This window comes from Cryphonectria parasitica, assembly GCF_011745365.1.
Source record: "Cryphonectria parasitica EP155 unplaced genomic scaffold M406scaffold_6, whole genome shotgun sequence".
NCBI classification, from domain to species: Eukaryota; Fungi; Ascomycota; class Sordariomycetes; order Diaporthales; family Cryphonectriaceae; genus Cryphonectria; species Cryphonectria parasitica.
The window spans coordinates 3,663,531-3,689,741 of NW_024468914.1; the positions used below are offsets into that span (position 1 = coordinate 3,663,531).

At 51.8% G+C, this 26,211-nt stretch overlaps 8 protein-coding genes across 8 annotated transcripts; 5 read left to right on the forward strand and 3 right to left on the reverse strand.

Moving 5' to 3' along the window:
• Positions 1 to 143: 143 nt before the first annotated feature.
• On the reverse strand, positions 144 to 1,727 carry M406DRAFT_262706 (alkaline phosphatase-like protein; the record flags this gene model as incomplete). The annotated part of the gene is made up of 1 exon (XM_040917529.1): positions 144 to 1,727. One exon carries the CDS (start codon positions 1,725 to 1,727, stop codon positions 144 to 146), a length of 1,584 nt encoding a protein of 527 aa, XP_040774933.1.
• A 2,034-nt stretch (positions 1,728 to 3,761) lies between these two features.
• On the forward strand, positions 3,762 to 5,157 carry M406DRAFT_24319 (glycoside hydrolase family 72 /Carbohydrate-binding module family 43; the record flags this gene model as incomplete). The annotated part of the gene is made up of 2 exons (XM_040916201.1): positions 3,762 to 4,614; positions 4,686 to 5,157. Coding segments are annotated over 2 exons (1,325 nt in total), but the record flags the coding sequence as incomplete, so codon positions are not given.
• Positions 5,158 to 5,718: 561 nt separating this feature from the next.
• M406DRAFT_65239 (uncharacterized protein) lies at positions 5,719 to 7,544 on the reverse strand (the record flags this gene model as incomplete). The annotated part of the gene is made up of 3 exons (XM_040924922.1): positions 5,719 to 5,766; positions 5,871 to 7,402; positions 7,457 to 7,544. The coding sequence occupies 3 exons, from the start codon at positions 7,542 to 7,544 to the stop codon at positions 5,719 to 5,721; spliced, it is 1,668 nt and encodes a 555-aa protein (XP_040774935.1).
• Positions 7,545 to 8,616: 1,072 nt separating this feature from the next.
• M406DRAFT_280072 (Clavaminate synthase-like protein) lies at positions 8,617 to 10,014 on the forward strand. The gene is made up of 3 exons (XM_040918402.1): positions 8,617 to 9,091; positions 9,163 to 9,555; positions 9,619 to 10,014. Exons 1-3 carry the CDS (start codon positions 8,787 to 8,789, stop codon positions 9,950 to 9,952), a joined length of 1,032 nt encoding a protein of 343 aa, XP_040774936.1. The 5' UTR covers positions 8,617 to 8,786; the 3' UTR covers positions 9,953 to 10,014.
• A 940-nt stretch (positions 10,015 to 10,954) lies between these two features.
• On the forward strand, positions 10,955 to 11,911 carry M406DRAFT_341341 (5'/3'-nucleotidase sure family protein; the record flags this gene model as incomplete). The annotated part of the gene is made up of 2 exons (XM_040921649.1): positions 10,955 to 11,348; positions 11,412 to 11,911. The coding sequence occupies 2 exons, from the start codon at positions 10,955 to 10,957 to the stop codon at positions 11,909 to 11,911; spliced, it is 894 nt and encodes a 297-aa protein (XP_040774937.1).
• Positions 11,912 to 12,768: 857 nt separating this feature from the next.
• M406DRAFT_65241 (uncharacterized protein) lies at positions 12,769 to 14,418 on the forward strand (the record flags this gene model as incomplete). The annotated part of the gene is made up of 8 exons (XM_040924923.1): positions 12,769 to 12,786; positions 12,929 to 13,051; positions 13,113 to 13,292; positions 13,383 to 13,430; positions 13,478 to 13,648; positions 13,770 to 14,125; positions 14,181 to 14,250; positions 14,311 to 14,418. The coding sequence occupies 8 exons, from the start codon at positions 12,769 to 12,771 to the stop codon at positions 14,416 to 14,418; spliced, it is 1,074 nt and encodes a 357-aa protein (XP_040774938.1).
• A 4,476-nt stretch (positions 14,419 to 18,894) lies between these two features.
• On the forward strand, positions 18,895 to 19,657 carry M406DRAFT_357303 (uncharacterized protein). The gene has a single exon (XM_040923641.1). The coding sequence runs from the start codon at positions 18,962 to 18,964 to the stop codon at positions 19,484 to 19,486; it is 525 nt and encodes a 174-aa protein (XP_040774939.1). The 5' UTR covers positions 18,895 to 18,961; the 3' UTR covers positions 19,487 to 19,657.
• Positions 19,658 to 23,860: 4,203 nt separating this feature from the next.
• M406DRAFT_341343 (putative iron-regulated transporter) lies at positions 23,861 to 25,652 on the reverse strand (the record flags this gene model as incomplete). The annotated part of the gene is made up of 5 exons (XM_040921650.1): positions 23,861 to 24,097; positions 24,167 to 24,724; positions 24,789 to 24,946; positions 25,016 to 25,474; positions 25,529 to 25,652. The coding sequence occupies 5 exons, from the start codon at positions 25,650 to 25,652 to the stop codon at positions 23,861 to 23,863; spliced, it is 1,536 nt and encodes a 511-aa protein (XP_040774940.1).
• Positions 25,653 to 26,211: the final 559 nt, after the last annotated feature.

The following is a 26,211-nucleotide window of genomic DNA, read 5'->3' on the forward strand; positions in this document are numbered from 1 at the left end:
AACCACCTTATGTACATACTGTATATCATTCTAAGTGGGCGTTGACTTCAGTAATGTCACAAGACTACTTGGTGTAAATACAGTGTAGTAGCCACCAGCATAACTTGGGTAGAGTCAATGCTTGGAGACACTATAAGTAAAGTCTACTTGGTGAGACTGAATGAGGCTTGCACTGTGGCACTGTCATGAACAGGCTCATCCCCAATCTCGGCCATCTTCGTCTCCAGCATAACCAACATACGCTTGACCGTGTCCTGGTACTTTGGCTCATTGTACACATTAAATAACTCCAGCGGATCCTCCTTGCAGTCAAACAGCTCCCACTCCCTATCCGCATCGTCCTCGTATGGATCTTCGGCCCCAGGCACCCCCAGCGCCTGGTTGTACCAGTAGATCAGCTTGTACCTCTGGTCTCGCACGCCGTAGTGTGCCCTCGCGTGGTGGGTCCAATCGTTGTTCATCCAGTAGCGGTGGTACGCTACCTGTTGCCAGTCCTCGGGTGTTTTCTCGTGGAGAAGGCTCCGGAACGAGACGCCCTGCATGTAGGTGGGCACTTTCAGGCTGGCGAAATCGAGGAACAGAGGGGCGAAGTCGACGTTGCAGATGATGTCGTTGCACTCTGTCCCGGCCTTGATCTCGGGCGGGTAGCGGATCAGGAAAGGCATCTGGAAGGACTCCTCGTACATGAATCGCTTGTCGAACCAGCCGTGCTCGCCTAGGAAGAAGCCCTGGTCGGATGTGTAGATGACGATGGTGTTCTCGTCAAGACCCTCCTTCTTTAGGAAATCCAAGGTCGTCCCCACGCTGTCGTCGATTGACTGGATCGTCCGAAGATATCTCTGCATATAGCGCTGGAACTTGAAGTCGGCCAGCTCGGCTGACGTCTTGAACCTGAACACGGTCCCCTCCTCCACATCGACGAGCTTAAAGTTTTTCAACTCGTCGTCTGAGGGCGCAGGTATCTTGCGCTGGGAGAAGCCCATGGCAGAGAAAATTGGCTCACCCACGACTTTGCCGCCGTCAGGTTGGGCCAGTCCCAGGTCGAAGTAGGTCATGTCCTCAGCGACGCGCATCTTGGCCGCCTTGGCCGCGCGCGCCCTGTTCTTGTAGTCGTCCGTGTACGTCTCAGGCACCTTGATCCTGTCTGTGTACAGGTGCTTGTGCCTGTCATGACACTCCCACGACCGATGAGGCGCCTTGTGGTGGCACATCACAAAGAAGGGCTTGTCTTGGTCGCGCTCACGGATGAAATTGAGTGTCTTGTCCGTGATAATGTCCGTCACGTAACCTTCCACTTCCACTTCCTTGCCCTCTGGCTCTAGGAATGTCGGGTCCCAGTACGCGCCCTGGCCTGGTACCACGCTCCAGTAGTCGAACCCGCTCGGCTCATGCTCAACCCCTTCGCCTAGGTGCCACTTGCCAATCATGGCCGTCTGGTATCCTCCCGAGCGCAGCTGCTTAGCCACGTTGGGCATCAGCTTGTTAATCTTGGACGATAGCGTCATGACGCCGTTGACATGGTTGTGTGTCCCCGTCAGGATGGCCGCGCGCGATGGCGTGCAGATCGAGTTTGTTACGTAGCAATGGTTGAACTTCATCCCTTCGTGGGCTAGACGGTCGATGTTGGGGGTGTGGTTGATGCCAGCACCGTAACAGCTAATAGCCTTGGACGCATGGTCATCGGCCATGATGAAGATGATGTTGGGCCTTTTGGAAGAGGAGGCCATGGCGGCGGTGTTGGCTGGATGAGCTGATGGTGTGGTTGCAAGTCTCTGGGGGGGAGAAGAGTTCTGCCCGGCTTGAGCTGGCTTGAGGACCATTCTTGGAGCTATGTGCCTTGGTTTAAACCGTGGAGAGGCTTGTGAGGTTGATAACCCTTTCTAATGTTGTATATTGGATCTTCACGACTGTAATCAACATTGATAGATTTCCAGGGCGTCGCCCATGAAGTTCTGAGCCAGTTAGGAGTGGTGGAACAGAACTGCAGGCCGTCGTCCAAGATGCATCCACCTTCCCATTCAAGCAACTGGCCGAGTTCCGACTGAGGGGCGCACCATCGAAAAGAGGACGGAAGGGTGGAGCTTTTACCATGCGAGACACTGATTCATGGCGCAAAAGTGGAAGAAGACACGCAGGAAGCTCAAATTACTATGGTAAATGGCGCCACTCACTAAAAACGTCTGAACATCGAGAATCCGCGTAAACGCCACGTAGACGGCACGCAGACGCCGTCACTTGGTGCAGGATGTGATCTATCATCATTTCTAGTCCACAGATAGTAACGGATAACTCGGCTCTTGATCTCGGGTGAAGAGCCGATGGAGATGAGAGCGGGTCGGGCGTCTTGTTGTAAGCTCACTGCCAGCCGGGACCTGTGAACTCTGCGTTCCCTCAAAGTGTGCACTGGACTGGAAACGGTGGGTAAAATCCAGCAATACTTAGGACCTGAGAATTTGCGCTTGAAGCTGGCCGTTTCATATCCTACAATACATATTGCTTCATTCAGCGAACCGTTCCTTGAAGAATCTCAAAATCGCTTTCTAGCTCTGATTTGTTGGCATTCCACAGCATTCTCGGACATTGATGTTTTATTGAGGACAAGGAAAGCGCCACGGCATGTTATCGGAAGAACATCTGGTCTCGCTCAAGACCCACTGGCTGCAGAGCCCTGAAGTACGGACGATTGCATCTCGAAAATAATGACCAAGGAGTTCGCAAGGTAAAAACTGGGGCACACTCAAGCAATTCAATTGGTAACGAGGTGAATGTTGATTTATAGATGAGTACACACGCTTCAGACCATGCCGAGCGCCACAATTCTTGGGGTGACAGGCCCCTGAACGCCACCTCGCCTGGCAGAGGGCGTCCGACTTCAACCCGCACCCCCACAAAACTCAGACTCTGTGGCTATGCTATGGGAGAAGGGGAGTGTCTGAGAATCTCATCCACAATAGAGATTTCAATACCAAGCCTGTGACAGCTGCGGAGCCATGACGAGCATCTTGTTGAACCTGTCTAGACCCCCTGAAACTGCTGCACGAGTACAGACCCATGCTGATCTCCATCTAAGGTTTAAGGTTACCTGCTGGATGTGCGGATATCCGGAAGCGCTACCTAGCTACGTGTTTCAGCCTCTCCCCAGCGTACTCAAGCATCGTGTATCAGGTCTTGTCTTGTATTCCCGGTCTGCCACAGTCTCAAGGAGGCGCAGTGCCTCATGCTGGAGTTCGATCAGGAACGATTTCGATGATGTGCCATGTAGATCAGGACTTGTGAATGAATTTAGGTGCCAAGATGACATTTTCTTGATCTTGTTTTGTAGCTCTGTTTCTTTTCCCTTCTTGCATTTGTTCATTCGATACCGTGCATCTAAATTGGATTGTCACACAACCACGGAGAGTCGTGTATTCTTTCGTCATTCATTCCTGTGTTTGAATTAATTGTATCTCTGGCTGCGGGCTGCCATTCTTTCTTTCAGTGTCCGCCGGCGTACCTCATTCATCTTCTTGTATCTCGTCCAGGCGACCAATATTCGAGACCATCTCCAACCACCAGTCGGCCGGTGAATCGACCTTCTCTCTTTTACACAACAATAATATGGCCCTTCAGAGAATATCTACGGTGCTCGCCACAGCATTGCTGGCGAGGCAGGCCGCAGCGGTAGACCCTATCACTGCCAAGGCAAGTTGCAGGACACTGAATATCATATGGCAATCAATGAGCCATGCATAAGAATCCAGAAGCTGACGTTCATTTAATACGTCTTTCAGGGACAATACCTATTTTACTCCTCAAATGGCACACAATTCTTCATCAAGGGTGTTGCCTACCAACAAGGCATCGCTCCAGGAGGAGCGGCAGAGACCACAGATGCAACCTTTATCGACTCACTCGCAGATGGTGCAAGCTGCCAAAGAGATATTCCCATGCTCCAGCAGCTGGGCACCAACACAATCCGTGTCTACGCAGTTGACCCTACACAGGACCACTCAACGTGCATGAACGCCCTCGATGCCGCAGGTATCCACGTGATTGCCGACCTGAGCGTTCCCGGCCAGTCCATCAACAGAGACACCCCTGCCTGGACAACGGACCTCTTTGCACGGTACCAGGGTGTGATCGACAACCTATCCCAGTACCAAAACACCCTCGGCTTCTTCGCGGGCAACGAGGTCACCAACAACAAGACCAACAGCGCCTCCTCAGCGTTCGTCAAGGCCGCCGTCCGCGACAGCAAGGCTTACATCCAGTCCAAGAACCTAGGCCGGTGGATCGGCGTGGGCTATGCCACCAACGACGATGCAGAGACCCGCGACAACCTCGCCAGCTACTTCAACTGTGGCTCGGACCAGTCAGCCGCTGTCGACTTCTGGGGGTACAACATCTACGAGTGGTGCGGCCAGAGCACGTTCCAAGCCAGCGGGTATCAGGAGCGCACGGAGGCGTTTTCCAACTACTCTGTCCCTGCCTTCTTCTCCGAGTACGGATGCAATGTCCCGGATGGGGCTGCAGGGCGGGTCTGGGAGGAGACGGGCGTCCTGTACAGCTCGTTAATGAACACAGTCTGGAGCGGTGGGATTGTGTATGAGTACTTTGAGGAACAGAATGACTTTGGTATGTTTTTTGAGGCGCCTTATTCTGCTTAAGAAATTATGTTGTAACACCATGCTGATACCGCCGTCTAGGTCTCGTCTCACTGTCTGGCAGCACCGTCACCCCTCTGAAGGACTTCAGCACGCTGGCCACGGCAATCCAAGAGGTCGATGCCAACGCGACAAGCACAGGGATCGAAATGGCTTCCTACTCCCCTTCCAACGTGCCACGCGCCTGCCCACCTGTCCAGGCAGACCTTTGGCTCTCCGCTGAGGCTCTCCCTCCGACGCCCAATGTAACCGCCTGCGAAGACATGGTAGCCGAGTCATCATGTGTCCCGACCGAGGAGGTGGCCAGCGACCCGGACAAGCTGGCCTCGCTGTTCGGCACGATTTGCGGGCTAGACGCAAGCGCATGCACGGGCATCACGTCCAACGCCACGAGCGGGACATATGGTGCCTTTGTCATGTGCAACACGACGCAGCAGCTGACCAACGCCATGAACCAATACTACACGAACCAGAACAAGGCCAGCACTGCCTGCGACTTCTCGGGCCAGGCTAAGATTGTCACGCCTTCGCGGGCTGTCAGCAGCACTGGCGGTAGTAGCAGCAGCGGCAGCAGCTCTGTGAGCACATCTTCCAGCAGCGTGACCTCCACTAGTGAGGATGGGACAGCAGCAGCTAATACTGGTAACTCTACACAGTCTTCTTCTTCGAGCAGCGGTGCTCGGCGCATAATCTCGCTCGCGAACCTTGGGTGGACGGAGACTCTGCTCATCGCCGTTGGGGCCGTTGCCTGGACGCTGTAGGAGTTTGTGTTTGATACATCATACCCGGTGTCTGTGGCACCAAAGAGTTATTCACAAGGCTAGACCTGGAGATGGCGTTCAGGGCATGGAATGATTCATGGGTATTAATACGATTGGCAGAAAGCGCTGGAAAACGCTTGGGTAGAGAAGGAAGGGGGTATCATTTTGTTTCGCATTCTATGGTCTGTGATCTAATTATTATGGTCTATGATCTCAAGTGATTATTAAATCGAAATCCTCAAACAAAAGTCATAACTTTGAATTTCGTGCATCGGGGTTCATCCCTCTCTCTTGCTGCTTCTCTCCTTCAGATTTCACGAGACACGGCATACTTGCTCCGCTTCCTCAGCAGGTGACCCCATCTATAAAGCGAGTACGGCACCAGAACGAGAACACACGAGATACAAGCCAGTATCGTGAGCGTATAGTGAACGCCCATATTCTCGTAAAAGGGAATTCCAACGACCGTCATCCCGCCAGCAATGATGTACCTCACCAGCGCGGTGAAGGTCAGGGCCGATGCGCTGTAGATCTCGTAGCTGTCAATGACGTACATGTATGCACAGATGAAGACGCCAGTGACGCCAAAACCAAAGAGGCCTGCGGCGAGGATGGGCGACCAGATGCTGATGCTCGGTGATGCTGTCCAGCCCATCCAGAATAGTGAGATGGGGATCGCCACAGCCGGGCCGAGCATGGCGTACCAGAGGCGAATCTCTGGATTAAAGTGCTGACCCTCGCCCCGGCTCTCAGATAGCTTGATCTGCTTTGTCGTCATGCGGTACACAACAGGTACAAGCAAAAGGTTGAACCACACGCCTATGAACATGGCCAGGAACAAGATGTTGCTGAGCCCCTGGGAAATTTGATACGTATCCTGAAAGATGTACGGCCACCCCACGAGGAATGTGAAGAGGACAATATACACCACAGACAGGTAAAGACACATGAAGAGGATGATGGGCTCGGTGAACATGAGAAAGGGCCTTGTCATGCTCACCTTCAGCCGGCTGAAGAGTGTCGACTTGATGATCTCGTGCTCAGAGCGGAAGCGATCATCTCCCGTGACACGCCGCAGGTGCTTCGCCTTCCACCGCAGGAGCAGCGGCGAGTACGTCTCGGGCATCAGCAGGAAGACCAGCAGCACAATGACCCCAGATAGCATCAGAATCGTCCACTCTGTCCACCGCCAGCTGACGGCCGTCGAGGGCCCAATGTACGCACCCATAACAGCACCAAGCATGGGCCCACCAAAGGCCGCAATAGCGTACATGGGGAATGCCCAGGACTTCTCGACGCTGTCGAACATGTCTGCGACAGAGCCGCCAGAGCAGACGAGGGGTGTCGAGGCCGAGCACCCAGCCAAGAGGCGGAATGCAACCTGCGCGCCAAAGTTGGGCGCAAGGCCAGAAGCCATGATCCAGACCATAAAGACAGCCATGGACCCGATGTACACGGCATTCCGACCAAACGTTTCCGAGAAAGGGCCGGCGACCAGTGAGCCAAGGCCCATTCCTATGAGGTACATGCCTGTGTCCAGCGACTCGGCCACCTCACTCACGCCCAGGGACGCCGCAGCTTGGGGTAGGACGGTGGCGTCGATTCCCGAGGCAGCGCCCACCCCCGCGGCGATGAGCGAGATTTGCAGCGTGCAGCTGATGCGGCGGCTGAGTGGCCAGTTGCGTGGGTTGAGAGGGTCGTCGGGGCCCTCCCAGCCGACCACGAAGACTTTCTCGCCTTTTCCCTCGTGCGTTCTCCGATCTCTGGCATGGACGCCCGTTAGTGAGTGGCCCAGGGCTGCACGAGCTGAGTACTGGGTTGTTGCCGTTGGGGTTCTGTGTGCAGTGGTCGAAGTTGGCTCTGAATCCTCGTTACTTGTGGTGCTGCTAATGGTGGTGTTGCTGCTGCTGCTGCTGCTTCTCGGCCTTGACGTGACGCTGCCAATGTCTTCTGATGAGTGTCGTCGCTGGGCTTCTCCCTCGGCCTTCTCCACGTCAACTTGATGTTGCGATTCTATAGCGCCAGCAGCATGGTCGCCATCCTGGACGACACGCGTCCTCCGTTTGGCTGTCTCTGCATCACGCTCGATTTGGGCTTTCACCGCACGCAGGATATGTCTCGACTGTCGTATGGACTGCATGGCGGTACACGTTGCGGGCGAATTCCCCTCCAAAAAGCAACTTGGATGAGTTGCAGGGGCAGAAAGAGAGTAACTTGGAAGTCGTGCCGGCAGAGGTAAAATCGTGAAAAAGCAAAATCGTTGTCTTGTGTGCTGCAGTGTTGTTTCACGCTCTTGGCTTGCACTCTGCCCAGCAGAGTTGGGCGGGTGGACGAGAATAATGAATTAATGATGGAAACAAGAAGGTGAGTTAGTGATCGCCACCTTAGGCGATGCACTTTGCGCCCTGGGAAAACGTTGCAATTACTAATGAACACTACAGTGGGAAAAATCTTCTATCGACGACATCGGATGGCAGCGGATGGCACGCTGACCCGCTATGATGTCTCTAGTTCTGTGCTTAGTCTCCTCTTTTCAAGGAATTCTGGCGTTGCTCACCGCACTTCTTATCACCGGTCACTTTCCGCGCGGTCGTGCGTAGTGGATGTTGCCAGTTCAATTTTGACTAAAAAACGGCTTTGAAGGGCGTAGTCGTCACATAAAGTACCATTACTCATAGTCACTATCCGCAATATCCGCAATGTCCAAGCCGGGCGTTGTAGGCTCCATAAAAATAGAAGCACCAGACTCCGTTCAACTAGTCGACGGCCGTGAAATCATATACTAATTATCTCTAACTTATACTGAAGTCATATAAATATCTTTGGCCGTATTGGCAAAACTCTGATTGATGTTTAGCTGATAGTGAAACGCCACGATGGGTTACTATCAAAAACCATAATGAGCCCAGACAGTCTCAATCACCAGGCAGACATGTCAATCGACGCACGCGAGGACACAATGTTTGGAATCAAGTTCTCCATCTTCTCCGCATCTTTGCCGCCTCCTCACTCCCCAAGCCGAAGATGTTTTACCGTGGGCTGAAGCAAGTAGGCCGGCTTTACATCATGTGCTACCTCCCCCGCATTCGAGGGCCGCGTCCATCGCTAGAGGCTAGTGACATGGCATCAGATAAATGAGTGTATCAGACGTCTGTCACTCATTTCTTTGCTCAACATCTCACATCCTTCAAGTTTGCCTCAGATTTGGATTTGTTAATCACCTTTTCGAAATATGTGGAATGCTTTATGAAAGGTTTCATAAATCTTCGGTCAAATCCATCATCTCTAGTACTTCGTGGCTACCCAAAGTTGTGCTTCAACGCACGCTTATCACTTGCCCATCTGGATTCGTAGACGAGGCCCCTTTCTTATCCCACGAACAATGTCTTCCAGCGTGCCAAATGGCGCTCACCTCAATCACACTACATACCCGCCCTTTCCGAAGGACGTGCCCAGTGTGAAGCTAGAGACCTTTTCCCTTGCCCGGCTTGAGGCAGGAGACAAGGCTCTCGAGGACCGCCTTTTCCAGACATGCAGGGAAAGAGGCTTCTTCTATCTCGATCTCAGTGGCAGCTCCGTGAGCTCGATGCAACAGGATGCTGACGACCTGGTCAAGCTTGCAGAAAAGGTGCACAGGCTTCCACAGGAAGAGAAGGAGAAGTATCCTATGAGAGACTCCATCTTTGGGTAATGACTTCCAAGCCAATCTGTTGAATAAGTTCAAGAGCACATCAAGTCATTGACACGCTGTCTCCCAGCTTCAAGCCGATCGGTGCTACCAAGACAGATGCTCAAGGCACACCAGATACGGCAGGGTTTTTTAACATCTCCAAGGACGCCATACTCGAGAACACGGACCGCTGGCCGCTGCCCCAGCTCGTCCTCGATGAGAAGCCCATGATCGCCAGATACATGCGCAACGCCCACGGCACCGGACTGAAAATCATGACCATCCTCGTCGCCAGGCTCGGCCTCCCGCCTGACGCGCTGGAGAGATACCACCGCATAACCGAGGAATCAGGCGACCACGTCCGCCTGACCCACGGTCCGCCCAGGAGGACGGCTGAATTACCTGAGATCCAGACACCGGGTCATACTGACTTCGGCACCATCACAATTCTGTTCAACTGGCTGGGCGGGCTGCAGGTCTGGTCGGACCCGTCGCGCGGCAGCTTCGAGAACATTGTTGACCCGGACAGCACCGCCGCCACCAGCTCGGCCGGGTCAGCTGAGAAGCCGAGGTGGCTGTGGGTGGAACCGCCGCCGCCGAACCATGCCATCGTCAACCTCGGGGATGCGACAGTCAAATGGACGGGCGGCGTTCTCTGCTCCGGGAGGCACAGGGTGGTGCCTGCGCCAGGCGAGCAGGGCAAGTTTGAGCGGTATAGCATTGTGTATTTTGTAAGACCGGAAAATAAGGCGGTCCTGAAGAGGCTGGAGGCGGCGGGCATCCCGAAAGTGGGACCTGATGAGGTGGAGGAGGAGATCACTGCCAAAGAATGGATCCTCCAGCAGGCGCGGGGTTTGGGACAATCTATCGCGAATTGATCTTGCTATGAATTAGCCCCTCTCTGAAGTCGCATTGTATGGAATGAAATCTTCATGCGGTCAAGTCAGCGTCTAGCAGAGTGCAAATGGTGACTTTTTCCAACCGGCTGTATGATGTCTCAGCACAAGAGGCATGATCAGACACGGTCCGCCTCAGACATCGCCCAATCGTAATCATCAGGTAATGCGGCGCTGATAGTAGACTTGACCATTGAATTATTCTGCCTTCGTGAACAGGGTAAACAAAAATAGTACACAGTCATGACCGTCGAGACATGTAAGATTGTAAAATTACTAAATAACAGCCATCACCGATCTACACATGAGTCGAATCCCGCATGATTCAGCATCTGAACATTTTATGGCCATTTAATTTGCTAAATGCTGTTGTGCAACAGCACATGCCATCAGTCACTGGGTCATTGCACGTTGCCCTGGTACAATGAAAATCATCCTTCATATATTTTCATCTAAGAAAGACGTGATATCCTCGCCCAGCTTGTTTCCTCTGGCCCCTCTGCTCATACAGAAAGAAATCGTGAAACTCATTGCATCATTCACACAACCACGGTCAAGGGATGCCGATCGCCGACTCGAAAACGGGTCTGTAGTGCCTGGTTCCGGGGAGATTAGCGGTGGTCAGCTGGTCAGGTACCGAAAAGAGCGTTCTTGTCCTGGCTGCAGGTGAGGGGCGGCAATGCAACCTCGCAAAGCACTCATCCGAGCACGTGTATCATGCAAGTGAGGCTTGTGATGGGAACTCACGCACGTGGCGAGTGTGGCGACGCATTAGTCAAGGTGACTGGCGTCGTATCTGGTTGTCGATATGGTGAATTATGAGTCCGTCCTTGGGTGCTTCAAAATCTATTTGAAAATGCTACAATACCTTAGATTTTCCGCAAATGCCGTCCTCCTAACTTCATTTCCATTCGCCTTGCTACTGAGTCGGGTACCTCTACTCCTAAATGGTCATAGAAAGTTTATTCTTGACTCTCATTGACCATGCATCCTCGTGCGCTCTTTTGGGCTACCTTCGCACTCACGGCACATGCCGCAAACATCATACTCTCCAACGATGATGGCTGGGCCGAGAAGAATATTCGTGTCTTATATGACACGCTCACAACCGCCGGAGAGAGCGTGGTGATCTCTGCACCTGCCGAAGATGAGTCAGGCTCAGGCTCAGACAACGCGCCGCCGACGGAAGTGACGGATGGCTGCGAGTTCGACAGCTGTCCTCCTGGAAGTCCTGCTGTCGGCTCCAACAGCTCGATGCCTCGGTTCAACTACGTAAACTCATATCCGGCCACGGCAATGCTCTATGGCATCCAAAACTCTTCGCTAGAGTTCTTTGGTGGACCGCCCGACCTCGCTGTGGCGGGATTCAACGTAGGAGGTTGGTACCTACGCATTGAGATTTCGGACATTACATGAACTGACGCTGTAATCAATACTATAGATAACACTGGGCTGAGTGTTCTGATCTCTGGCACTGTCGGCGCCGCGACTGAAGCCTCCCTCGAGGGCATTCCTGCTATAGCATTCAGTGGCTCTACAGGAAGCCAAGTCGCATGGACGACGGCCACCCAGACGTACCAGTCCGTTTATGCCGCGCTGTCCACCAACGTCACGCAGACCCTCATCGCTTCCGGAAAGCCCTACCTCCCAGACGACATTTGGCTCAACGTGAACTATCCCTCTTCCAACGCCCTTCAGTGCTCCTCTGCAGAGGATATCAGCTTCGTCTTATCGCGAATCAACGCCGCGACGCTGCTCGCACCTGCTGACGTCGAGACATGCGGGTCGCGCCGGCTGCCAGTGGAGACCTTGGTCGTCGATTTTCCCGGTTGCTATGCGAGCATCAGTGTTGGGAACGCCACGGACAAGAGTGACGCGAGTGCGGCCGACCAGGCTGTTGTTTTGGAGAAGTTGCAGTCCATCCTTTCATGTCTGCCGTAACAAGATGAGTTCGGGCTCTATCATGGGTTTCTTGGTGATTGACATCACCAGAAACTGTAGGATTATAAAACATATTCTTTAGCCAGGTCATCCTTGACTTATGACGCTTGGCTGCCAAGGCTCATCATAACGTTGGGCTCGTGAGAGTGCAATAATGGATAATAATATTGGGTTGAAAGACAGCAGATATATATCTCCCAGCCAGAGGTCCTTGGAGTTTGACCTAGGGCGAAATACCTCGTGGCCTTGCACGATTCGGTTGCGGACAAGCTGGCTGCAGGTGCATAGCGCGATGTTATGGCGTGTGACACAGGCACTTGATTTGCCCTTGGAATACAGTAATAACACTTCATTGAGCTGAGCTACCATGGTTCGGATGCAACAAGCTACGGTTGATTGCAAGGCAACATCATGTACCGCCATTTGACCAATACATTACCCCTCTGACCCCTCTGCCCCTCCCCCAACACCGTTTTGCTCAAGATCAAACCATCCTGCGCGGTACTTGATGGCTGGACCACAAAAGGTCAATTTTCCCGGATTGTGTCGATCTCTTGATTACATATGAGGGACTCTCCTTTATTCGAATGCTCGTGGCTGACAGCTCCGGAAGGCGTAGTATTTCGACCCTTTCCAAAAGCAGAGTAAAAAGCCGATTGGAGTAATGGAAGCCCAATAAAAACTGAACAACATTCTCTCATATGGACCGTTGGTCTAGTCAAGGGTACCTGTAAGTCGGGTGGCGCGGCAATCCGGCTTCATAATGAGATTACTCCCTTAGTACTAGACTTGGTGGCCATATGCATCTACACGTCCAGTATATATAAGCTGAAACATATTCTCCCTCTTTCCTACCGATGGATCTACTACTTACGGTGCCTTAGGGACTTGAAAGGCGTCTCGGATAATTTCCTAAGCCTCCTTCTGTGGGGTACTTGTACCAACACCGCCGTAACAGTCAAGCTCTCGCCACATCTCTTTGGCGACCTTCAACACTACGCTGGCTCAGATCTCGAGGTCCTGACTGACCAGACCGATTCTCGCTTCCAGGAGTTTTCTCAGAATGTTCTGATATTGACCGCCAAATTCCAGCGGCTATTGTGCTTCCTGAATCGGAAGAGCAGATACAGAAGACAGCAAGTTACCCTGCAGTCGGCCGACTCGAATATCTTCCTCCAACCGTTGACACAGTTTGTTGTAGGTTCGTTGGGCTGTGCAGAACTCAGTGCCGTTTGTCACCAAGTTGGATGGCCACAGCAATCGGTCGACGGTCGGGGATGATGGATTCGTCATCGATCTGAGCAAGTATTCAGGAATCGAGATCGAGACACAGGGGCCGACCGCGAAGCTCAGAGGCAGTATTCTGTCCAAGTCGGGTGCCGTGCACTTGGCTAATGCTGGCTGCTTTACCGGTATGTCTCCTGGGTCGGGGCCTTTATATTGCCTTCCATCTTCTGATTTGGTCGTCCAGCTCTCGGTAACGGCACTTAGGTCGGGACCATTCCCTATTTTCTCAACGGTGGAACCTCCATTACCGCTTCGCTCACCGGCTACGGGTCCGACCAGATTTTGGCCGCTCATATGATCGATTCACGGGGCAATCTTGTCGAGATGACGCAAGAGAAAGAGCCAGACATCCTTTACGCAATCCGTGGAGCAGGCCAGTTCTTTGGCCTGATTGCCGAGCTGACCATCAAGATTTGGCCCTTGTCTGAGCTTGGCAATGTGGAGTGGACGTTTTATCTTCCCTCTGGAAAGAGCACGAGAAGTTGCCGAAGAAATGAAGGGAATTATGGACAACGGTAAAGAGTCTACTGCTGGTCTTGTCATGACCGTCTTCCCGCCTCCCTCCCAATAGCCTGTCCTGGTCATTGCGGGAAGATACATTGGCAATCCAAACAATGCCCACGTTGCCTTCGGCGCTCTTCATGCCTTGGGCCCTTTAGAGGCTGATGGCGGGCCTGTTCCGATTCAGAATATCAGCGACGGACGCCAGGCGCTAGAAGCGAAGGGTGGCTTCAAGACGTTTGGCACTGTCGGTCTGCGGCGTTTCGATATTGACAGATTCCTGAACACTCTAGACGTGTGGAAGCGCCTTGTGACTGAATGTCCGGATGCTATCAACACAACCTATATTTTCCAATGGGATTCGCGGCCCCCGAGACAGCCCGAATTTGAATCTGTGAATTCTCTACACGACATCAGATACTGGCAGTATGTCCTATGAGGCCACAATTCACTACAAGTCCAGCTGACCCGTATCTCTTAGGAACAACATCATATGGTACACGGATGTGGCAAGTCACAAGAGGGTAGCCGAACTGAATGCCGAGTGTATTGTGATCTCGAGGGGTCCAGACCAATCTGACTATGCCGATTTTCAGAACGCCACTTGAAAGGACCCGATTGAGCTTCGGTTCAGGGGAGAGGGTAAGATGGATAAATCGCGGGGATTAAAGAAGAAGTGGGATCCGAGAGGAGCCTTTACCAGACAGCTTCTAGACTAAGGTGCCTGGTATTTTCGAGAGAAATCATGGATGTTTCCTGACAGCGCGATATCAGGAGCAGTTGTTTGGGAGAACATCACCCTGGTTCAGATACTTCAGGAATATTCCATGAACTATCTATTGACTCAGGAAATGAGTATTGACTTGATTGGGCAGTTGCAATACTTGTAAAGAGCACATTCAGCGGCAGGTTGAGGCGAGAGCTTTGTGTTTGTTAGCATAACGTGCAAGCCCAGCAATTGTCTTCCTACCAAATGGATTCTGTGAACACAACCACTCGAAAAGGCTCTCATGCCGTCTCTAAACTTCCTACAAGACAAACTCTCCCTCTAGGCACTGAACCGCATGTCCGCTAGCAAGGCGCAAATGTACTTTATATCCTCGCCATCTTTTTCGTAAATTTGCACACTTACTCAGCGTTTTACATCTGAGCAATTGTTTGAATATCTAGTTAGCTAAACTAACGAAGCCAGTCAGGCTTTCGACAAGCATCCGAGTAATGATGTGGAAATGGTGAGCCCTGGCACCGAAGCAGGCTGCTGCATGGAGAAGTCATGGACCACAGCTTGAAACGGCCCCTGGCTGTCACCACCTGCCACGCTAGCAATGACTAAGGGGCTATTCCAAAGTCCAAATTGCAAGGCCCTACTAAAGTATGTTGCCAAACACTGCACGGAATAGAGAAAAAGGTATGTAGATGTTTCTCAAAACCACAACTGTATTCAACAGCACTCGTTGGCTGTGTTCCTTTATTGTATTGAGACTCTTTGAAGCTGCAAGAGATGACCTGTCCACCAACATGATTCTAAGTAACCCAATATTAAGTGTTGTCCACCCAAGAATCAAAATCATCCCTTGTTCAAATTCTCATTGGTTCTACTCTGTATCAACTAGAAGTCTATAATACACGTCGCCGACATGTCTGATCGATACGGCAAGCCTGGCCAAAGCGTTAGACTACTACCTAATGGATATCAGAACCACCAGACTCACCTAGACATTCTGAGAGTATCCAGACAGAGCAACATCTCCAGTCACTGTATTGGTGTTGTTGGTAGCTTGCATTGTGTTAGGTCTGACCCTGATGGCAATGTATAAGGGAGAAATACCGTCAGCTGCTTCTGTTTGCCAGTGGTGGCGAATGCAGTCGAAAATGGCAACAGAGGTAGCAACAGTCGTAAGTGACAGTGCTGTGACCATGATGACTATCTGGGTAGGCAGGGCCATGTCTTAAGTAAAAGAGGACCACAATCCGGTCTGGTTGAGACACAATATGTAGGGTGGTGGGAAACTCAAAATTATGATGACACTCTCTTCAGAATTCAAGATGTGACATGATCATAGCGAGACGAACCCATCTCTTTATATTACCAGGCTTTCGTGGAGAGCATCCATTATCAGCCAAGTGCACTCTTTCCAAGCCCTAATGGCGCTCTTCCATACCCCTGTTTTCGGGTTTTGTAGTATGCGATCAATGTCGGAAAGTCTGAAACTGGACGTCATATTTTCAGCAGGAGCCTTATGAGTAGACCCTGTTTTTGGGTTTTGCTTTCAACGGTGTAGTGGCTGTAGCTCTATACGAAAATCCCTCCAAAGTCAAGACCCTTGTTTTTGGGTTTTGTAGCTGGCCAATTGCTTCCAGCTTACACGTTGAGCTTATGCAGGTCGATAGGCTATGTAACCCTGCCTCTTGCCCGGCATCTTGGGCACAGAGCAGACATGTCCCCTGTTTTTGGGTTTTGCATCGAGGTAACATCATCCTAGCGTTCAGCCACACTGGGAAAAACGAATCACTGTGCAGAGCGTCTGTCCCGTGTCAGCGCCACGTCAAGGCTGCATATAAGAATATACTTCTCGTAAGATGAATTTTTGGGTTTTGTTAATTGGATAAGCTGCATCCGAAAGCATGTGATTTTTTCAAAGATAAATATTTGGGTTCTGTTAATTGAATCATGTGTCAATTTTACCAAGACAGGCATGGCGTGCAACTCATAGATTCGGTATTTGCATTGCGATGGCTTGAAGACCCCTGCTGGATAACTGCACAATGCCGCTCGTAGATGCGAGCCTCGTGGTGCATTCCAATATATATATCAGGGCGCCTGTACCCCGCTCCAAGGTGTGCCTTCTCCCCGTCAGCATAGACCTCTGTCTAGGAACTGTCTCTTTTCCTGCACAGCTGAGTCTCTCGAGCAAGCAGTTCTCACTCTCAGAATACATCAAAATACGGCCCTTTGCTAATTACCTGTGAGAATCCTTACATTCTTCGGTTCATATCTGTGGCATCTTGCTTGGGACAACAAGGCTCAGGTCAGATCCAATGCCTAAATCCAAAGCTCAGCGGCGGATCGATGAGTGGGAACTACACAGGAGAGATATCTACCGTCTCTATGTAGTGGAGAATCATTCCGTCGCTTATGTTGCTCAATACATGGAGCGTCATGGACTTCACAAACGGTGAGTGAGATGGATCCGACTTTGTTTCATATCACATTCAACTCACAAGCTGTATGTTCGGAAGGCCAAAAGACTACGAGTATCGCCTAGCGAAATGGAAATACCACCAGAACCTTCCTCAGAAGACCTGGAGGTGGATTGATGCCCAAATATCCAAAAGGCAGGGAAGGCCAAGCCAGGTCTTTGTCTCTGGGATCCCCTGGCCAATGGACAAGGTCCGCAGCCGAGCGGCACGACATCTACCACGAAACTCACTGGGTAATGACTGCAATTCTCAATCTTCCAGATGTCCTCAGTCCGGAATGCTGATCGGTAATAGCTCGCTCTCCTTCACCACCACCATCAGACTTTCTAGTGCGTGTGCAGAGTCCATCTCCACTGCTCGATACTGCTAAATGGCCTGAGACCTTGCCGTGGCTACAGTGGGACCGTGCATTCCAAGGTAAAATACTATTCATTCTCCTAAAGAAGCCCCACAGCCTCTAATTAAATCTGCGATATAGAATATGTCAGACTTACGTCCTATAAATGCACGATGATGTCGACCAGAGTCATGCGTCGTGAACCCTCAGTCGTGGAGCTATTGCGACAATATTCGTCCTCCCGATCTTTCAACGATGACAAGAAGATCAGAGCGGTCCTTGAGATCATCCGTCCGCAAGTCCATGAAGGTGACCATGCGTCAACTGCGGACATTTTCCACAATGGCACTCCAGAGTCTGTCACCGTGGAATTCATTCGTTTGGTTGTGTACCTGATGTCCAACAAACGTCTGGGCGATTTGAACCATGTTCTAGGTTCTGGCATCTACCTCGAAGATAACAGCACCATTCTTGATATCCTTCGATCCCTTGGCCTGCTGTCGACCGCCAGTCTGGATCGGTTTCAGCAGTCGGGGTCAACAGGTCGTGCATTTCTGGATGCTCTGCTGGGTTATGTCATTACCGATGACAAGAGTTGTGATGTCCTGGCCTGGTTTATTGAGAACCCTCGTTCTGGTCCTAATTGCCTCACAAAACCACAACTTCATCTTCTTGATATTCACAAAGCTTTTGACCGGGGATTTTATCCGGAATTCGTACAGCCTCTGTTGCAAGCTGCATTCTTGTCGATAAATCTGCGGGCAATTGAACAACTACTGGATGCCGGTGCAGACGTCTATGGAACCACCAACGAGTCCGATCCATCGCCTTTGGAGTGCGCAGCCTCGATCCGACGACATAGGTCCGCTATAGAAGTGGCGAGGCTTTTGCTCGACAAGGGTGCGAAAGTACGACCAGCTTCAGAGATCCAAGACAGATACGACGCTCTATCGCTGGCAATAAAGAGGTCGAATACATGCTTGATCACAATGCTGGTTCAGGAGGGCGGACCACATGCAGTAATCAACCATAATCACTTCAGAACTGCAGTGGGATATGCGGACCACCACACAGTCTTACTAGTCTACGACATGATCACCTCAAAGCTCACTTCTTCGAGTCCGCACACGTTGGCTCTTACCAGAGATGCACTCCTCAGGGGCAGCCTGGTGCGGGCCAGCACAACCTTTCACCGTCTCGACCAAGAAGCCTGGGACCTCAAGGTGGATACTCTATTGAAACTCGGTGCGCATGCAAACGGCTCATGCTATAACGAACAATGTACTATTCGGCCATTAGAAGCACTACTTCTGGGACAGACGGGGCCGCACGAATCATTGCATACGGCTACCTCGGTCAAGCTGCTACTCGACCATGGAGCTCTGCCAGAAAGATCAAAATCTAATGCATGTTGGGGTAGTCAACCCTCTGCGCTCCAATATGCCATTAGAAGTGGCAACGAAGAAGCAGTCGAACTTCTGCTGGAGGCAGGTGCCGATATTGATTACTGTTACGGCAGTGATCGGAGGACCAAAGGACTGAGACTCTGTCATGACCATTATGAGAGTTCAATCCACGACCATCGATGCTCACCATTACAAATGGCCCTGACATGCAGACAGACCAAGATTGCGAAGAGGATTTTGACACTGAAACCGGATCTGAAGCTTTGGGGGAATGAAGTGGCATTGGCCGTCGAATGTAACGATGTTGAGCTGATCACGATGCTCTTGAACGTGGGTGCCCAATTTGACTCGAATGCACTAGTCGACGTCACGAGGGGGCACATTGGGGAACCGTCAGTTGCCAAGTTTCTTTACGAAGCCGGGTTCGACCTTGATCTGAACCAACTGCTCGACAGAGCCATCGAGGACTACAATACCGACAGTATCAGCCAATATCTCTTCTGGGCAACAGAGAACAGTAGGGCTCAGCTGCGCCCGGAGACCCTATTGGAGGCTGCGATACTCCTGGGTGATCAGCAACTAGCCAGCAATGTCCTCACGATGGCCAATTATAGGTCTCGGATATTGTGCCAGGCGGTCATCCGGTGTTCACAAACCAAAGACTTCACGATTGTCAATTATCTTCTCAGTCAAAGGAAGACCGGGCCGAATGATGACTGGGAGGTCCTCGCTGTATGGTGTGCCGCCAGCAATCGCGATTTGGAATTGCTCGAGACTCTGATGAAAGTCTTAGGCGATGGCCCTTGGGTCACTCGGCTTAGTCATCATCTCCAGCTTGGTTGATTCAATTCGGTATCTCCGGGACGAGCGATACAAATTGGGACCACAGCACATCCTAGAGCACTTTGGGCTTCTTGACAGCGAGACCGGCGATGCGCGGCTCGTTCAGATGTTGATCAGCCACGATGTCTCCGTGTGGACGTCCGAGGTAGAGATCCACGAAAACACGCCACTAGAACACATTATAATACATGGCAAAAGATCCCTGGCCGTCATGAGGACCCTTCTGGAGGCGGCAAACACGCAACCGGAATCTGGCGGTTTTCATAAGGATCGGTTATCGAAAGCCTTGCAGTTTGCGTTCAAATACCGGTGCATCGAGGAGGCAAAGCTTCTCATGGATTACGGTGCCGACGTGGATGCTCCGCCAGGCTACTACGAAGGACGTACCTGCCTCTAACTGGCCGCCGGAATGGGTAACATTGGTATGGTACAGTTTGCACTACGCCATGGAGCAAAGGTCAACGGGAAAAGGTCTTTGATTTACGGGAGAACAGCTATTGAGGCTGCTTCTGAAGATGGGAGGATCGACGTGCTGAAATTGTTACTTCTGCAAGACGAAGACCTTTTGGGGACAGCCTCTTCAAGACACCAATTCGTCCGAGCAACCAAGTTTGCCTGCAAGCATGGCCACTTTGAAGTCGTCCGGATGTTGAAAGGACATATTCAATGGACGAATGAGGACGAAGACACCCTCCAGAATAATACGGACATCGACCGAGACGTATTCGTGGATGAGATGACTGAAAAGCCATCTGAACTCGAGAAGCAAGATCGGCGTTTCTTGGAGTGGAGGGTATACATTCTACGCCATCAAGAGTGGATGACACGTTTTACAGACAACAACAGCCAGTTGGATATCCATGATTGGATCGGGGAACTGCCAATCGGCGACTGGTCAGTTGATTGCAATACATGCGACGACTCCATTGTCTCTTCCGAGGAACAGTCAAACACAGGATCTGAGGAAGAATCCGAAGACGAACTTTCCACGACAAATAACCAAATCGATATCTTGGAAGCAGGAGCTGCCTTGAGCCTTGACCAGCCAAACCCAGGACCTGAGGAATGGGGCGAGACTAATTATTTGACGGGAGATCATGATATCATTATCTCAGAAGCAATTGCTATTTTGAGACCTGACCAATCATACCCAGAACTGGAGGAATGGTACGAGGAAGGGCATCCTACGATGGATGACCCCATTGATGTCTTGGAAGCAGGAGATACGTTGAGTCTTGGCCAGGGAACCGGAGAATCCTTTCCACACCCATCGGAAACTGGCGGACTTGCCTGCAACATGGATGAACTTTCTATATCAAACGGCCCCTTCTCCTGGGACATTGGGAACGGTCAAGCTCCTATGAATCAAGAGGACTTCTGGCAAATTGGTGTCAATCAGGCGAATTATGATGATAGCATGATGGATGTTTCGATATGATAGACACTTTGTTTGGTAGGATTGCGTACTGTTCAAGACACACTTACTTCGCATTCAGCTACTTGATTCGACTTACAAACCCATGAAAAAACCTCTATGATTAGATATCACAAAATGATTTCTTCCAGGTCTTACCAAGGCGCTCATCGGGCTACGAAGCTTTGAACGATCTCACAGTATTCAACTACAGTAATAGACATCAAAGACGCAAGGTCTCTTCTTGTTGTACTGTCCGGTACTCTCTGTGAAGTAATGATACATATGACTTATGCGTAGATGGCCTGGGCCACGATTCTCCCCCCGTGGCAATCAATTCAGCAAGCCGTCTCTCCTTCGCCTGACTTATCCCTCCGAGCGACAGCAAGTAGTCGGTATTTCTTCAAAATGAGTCACATCATTACACAGCCCGGCCTAAGGATATTTCATTTCTGTCAAAAATAAGTAAACTGTCTTTTGCTCGTGCTACAGACATTCTACATGACAACCTAGCTCGGCCCAGACCCTTTGGGAGGCCTCGGCACAGGGCTCACAATACAGGCCTGCATGAACAACACGACCGCGGCGTTCACTAAATTGACTACCTGCTGACATGCAGGCGAACAACACAGTTGCGGCATGGACTAGCCTGGAAACAGCGTAGCTTTATGCAACACCGGCTCCGGGCCTACCCAGGTGATTTCAAAGACACAGTCGTGATGTTCGCCCTTCTGCGACCGAGCGCAGCTTAATGTATCGCTAGCTCTCCCATGCCTGGCAGGAAATATCTGTGGCGTCCAAGTGACCAATTGCCATGGTCTGAAGGATAGATGCGCCTCGCTTCACCTCAATTCTGTGGGATAATTGGCTAGGGCTCTGTCGTCGCGAAGGCCACCATTGCGGTGTTCGCCCAGGCGTGAGAAAGTGGTTGCTGTGTCGCTGTAACGCTGTAACTTGTCATCAGCTGCAGCAGACAACAGTAGAACAGAACCCATGATAGAATGAACAAAATCTGTCTTCAGGCAGGGGGAACTCTGTTCCCTTTCTATTTTTTTCAGGATGCCCGGTGGGACTTGTCTGCTAACCAACTTGATTTTACTCACGACCATACACTCAATGCTCGCCAGAATGGGCCCCGAAATCTAGTAAATTACTTCAGAGAAACACGGCGCCAAGAGGTTTCCTTGTGGGGCGATATAAAGTACAGCCAGTGTCGGGATAGAGTCAGGCGTCTTTTTCCCACACTCTCGCAGGACATTGCGAATCACGGGTGAAATGGACGATATTCTGTGGATTTGCGTAAGTCGCCGGCCAGATCCAAGACCTATTGATCCAGCAAACAGTATATGTCACAGGCTGGTCTCAGAGCTGACTTGGGTGTACAGTGTCGATGTAGTGAGGCCGTGCAGAACACGTTCACGATAACACCAAAGTGTATCAACCGCGGGTGCGAGCATGTATTTTGTGTATACTGCACCGCTGAAACAAGAAGGGTCGTGCAAGGAGACATAACTACCGACCCGCTGGGCCAGCCAGGGTTTTGGGGGTCTTATATCAACAGTCAGGGCCAGAATGCGGCTCTGCCGAGAGAGGCTCCAGCACCCCCAGCAATGGAGCCGCACCAGGACCTAGCAGCCTTTCCACCCCTGGAAATGCCGATGGATGTCCCATTTGCATCATTCCACGCCTCCTCCCTCGATATTAGTGCAGGCGTCGCGCCGCAGAGCCTCACAAATGACACACTTTCATGGCCTTCCGATAGTCTCGCTCTCGCTGCTCAGCCCGGCCACCTTCTGGCCAGCCCACCGCTTCATTTTCCACATATTGCTGCTGCTAGTGACTCATACAACTTGCAGAGCACTTCGGTCCCAATATTCAACGAAGCCGCGTATATCAATGGGCCCGCAAGTGCTGCTCTCTCAACTATTGGCCAGCCTACTTCTTACGGTGCTGTCGCAGACCGTCACATCACGGCTCTTCAACAGTCCAAAGAGCACTCGCCCAACTTCTCCTTCACACCTCAGCCTGGGCAGATCCAGGGCATGCACACATCAGACAGCGACTCTTCTTCGACTGAGAATGATGTGTCGGGGCGACAGAAGACCCCCAGAGAGCGCCGATTCCGCTGTCCCTTCGTGTACCACGATGCTATGAAGTACCGTGGCTGTCTGAAGCGCGGCTTTACACGCATCGGAGACCTGAAACAACACCTGCGGCGACGTCATATGAAGCCTCTCTTCTGCGGCCTGTGCAAAAAGAAGTTCAAGTCCGACGCTGAGCGGAAAGCCCACTTGGGAAGCGTTAAGCCCTGCCGAGCGAGGATGGGCAGCGAGCCTGAGGGGATTAGCGAGAGCCAGAGAGAAAGCATGAGCCGCTATCCGAAGGACCGAAATGACGGTGTGGCGCAGTGGAACATGATCTGGGACATTATCTTCCCAAACCGCGTCGAGATGAAGCCATATTCGCCATTCATGGATGAGCGTCGGCCCGATGAAATCGCCTCCCTGGTTGCTTTCTTTCAGAGTAAGGCCCGACAGATTCTCGGGACCAATTCTTCAACCAGGGATTCAGTGGACCAGATCATCTACGGTGCCCTGATCGTCATTGGCGAGTGGGAGTCAGCAAACGGCATCGTGACTTCAGATGCCCCCATCAACATCTTGGGACCCAACATCCGACAGGCTCTTAGCTGTCAGCAGAAGAGGCCGAGCGGTGTGGCCAGCAGTGATGACCGCATATTCGCTCCCGTGGACCTTCACACGGCGCCTGAGTAGTGGTAGCTGGAGGAAACCTGGACAAGGGATCGCATGAACTACTCATGGTGACATTGGCGTCGACAAGACCGCGAGTAGTTTAGTCGTGCCAGGAGAAGGTATTTTGGGGACCATAATTTCCAAGCTTTCTTTACTGGAAACTTAGTCCCACATTCTTATCACCGGGCAGAAGGGACAGCTGTGGGATTACTCCTTTAAGCAGATGCAAGGTGGTGCATGGAACAAATGCCCACGACGCTTCCTCAGGAAGTAAGCATACAACCCTCCTGCGATGTAGACGGCCACGGCTGATATGACAACAGGGTACCTAAACTGATCTGGACGAGAAAATACGACGGTCGTGGCATAGGAGAGCATCTCGAACAGGTTCTGGAACGAAGCCTCGACGGCGGCGAATGTGCCCCGGTGGTCATCCTCGACTTCCTACACATCAGACAGTGTCAGTCCATGTTGGATCATCACGAAGACACAGCAAGAAGGTTCAAGGCTCACATCTTGTATGATATTCTGGGCAGACAGGTCATACCCCCATAAGCCGACTCGACTCAAGGCCACACCCACTGCGAGGCCAGTGGCAGAGGATAGACTGCTCGTGCCCGCCCCCTCATTAGAGTCTGAGAAGTACCAGCCTAGGGCGCCAGCGAGACACGTCATCTGCCAGGCCAGGCTCCATATGCCGGCGCGGACGACCCCGATCTTCCTCATCAACAAGGGGGCGGCCCAGGTAGCACTGATCTCGAAGATGCTGCTGCCGACGCGGGCCACGCCGACGTTCCACGAGGTGTAGCCAATGGAGACAAGGTAGGTGATCATCTGGCCGGAAAAGGACAGGACAGTGAAGTAGAGGAGTGATAGAGCAAACGATGGTAGGAACGCAGGGTGTCTGAAGTAGAATGGTAGTGATTCGATAGGGAGCACGCTGTTGATGACCTTGTACAGGACCGTCCTTGTGGGTGCAAGCCTCGGCCCATGATTCGAGCCTCCTTCGACTTCGCTTGTGGGAGCAGTAGGCCCCCTTGTTCGTTCAAGGCCACGAACTCGTTTGTAAACCTACAGGCCCATTCAGACAGTAAGAATAGGAAGACTTGTCCTCAACAGATACGAAGTGCCTTACCTGTTCAATGAAGATAGTTTCTACGAGCACGGATGCAACGTTCATGCCCAGTGTCGTATAAATGGCAATCTCAGTCGAGGCGATGGCCACCAGAGAAATCGTGAGAGGCCCCACAAGCTTGCAGAACAGATCAATGCGGCGCATTCGGGCATTCATAGCTATACGATGTGATAAGTGACGCGCTGCATAATGTTTAAAACAGGGATTTGGACTCGAGATTTACTCACATCGTCGAGCAGCTTCGTTGCCCTCAGTGATGACGACAACCCAGTCCCGTTCAACCGATATCGTGTTCATCGTAGAGCACAGCTTTTCCACCACCGCCAGGAGCACAATGGCCCCAAAGAGACCGGCATGCTTCTGATAGCCCGCCCCGTCTTTCCCTCTCTCCAGGATCAGCAGCAGGGCGCAAGATACAGCAACCGGAATTCTCTGTCCAACAATGGACGTCCGGATGACGATGAGCCGGTTGCCCTTGTTGATCCAAGTCCCCAAGGGCTGCGAGAGAGCAATATACCCTGCATTACGCACAAGGGAATATATCGAGACCGGGAGCAGGGTTCCAGGAAAGACGGACGTCAGGAAAAGAGCTGCGCCAAACTCGAAAAGGCGCGAGTTCCAGGTGGAGAGGAAGTGTGAGGTATACAATCTAAAGGCGACTGATCTGGGCACGCCGGCGCCGACACCTGTTAGATCGAACTCTTCCTCGCCATGCTCAACTTGGTGCAGGAGGTGATGACCGTCACTGAGGTCGGCTGTCGCATCGGCGTCTCCTATGGGTGCATGAGGCATATGTTGTCGAGAACCACCCAGGCGGGCGACCTCGGCTGTGTGTTGTGCTGTGAGGTTCTCGTCTTGGACCATGAGTAAAGCGAGGCAATGAGAAGCTCTATGAGAAGCCAACAACAACTTTGCAGATATTCAAGACATGGTGTGACCTCTGAGAATGATGCATGCGTCGTGAGGGCTGGTCTTCACGTCCACTTCAAGGCCAAAGAGCCAGTGACGGCCGAGCACGGGCGACAGTGATTTAGCACCAACCCACTTCGCCCGTGCCGTTAACGGCTCTTTGACGGCTCCAGTGTGCTCCACTAAACGTTGTAGAAGCTAGCCTAGCTTTGCTCCAGTGATCCTCGTCTCGGTGGAATTTGCCGAGTATAAATATAGAGTTGTTTCAAAACCCTCCAATCTTGGCTTGCCATTATGACAGAATCACCTGCTTGCTCTCGTAGTCTCGTGGAATCTGGTTCAAACAATATGAGCTCACTGGTAGCGAGCTCTCCCACCCTTTTCCTCATCTTATGAAGGGACATGAGTGATTGCATGAGGTACGGGCGAACTCGTCATCAACTCACTCACCGAGTCCACCTAGGCACATGACACCGCTCTCGCCAAGTTACAGCGCAGCGGACCGTTACTATTA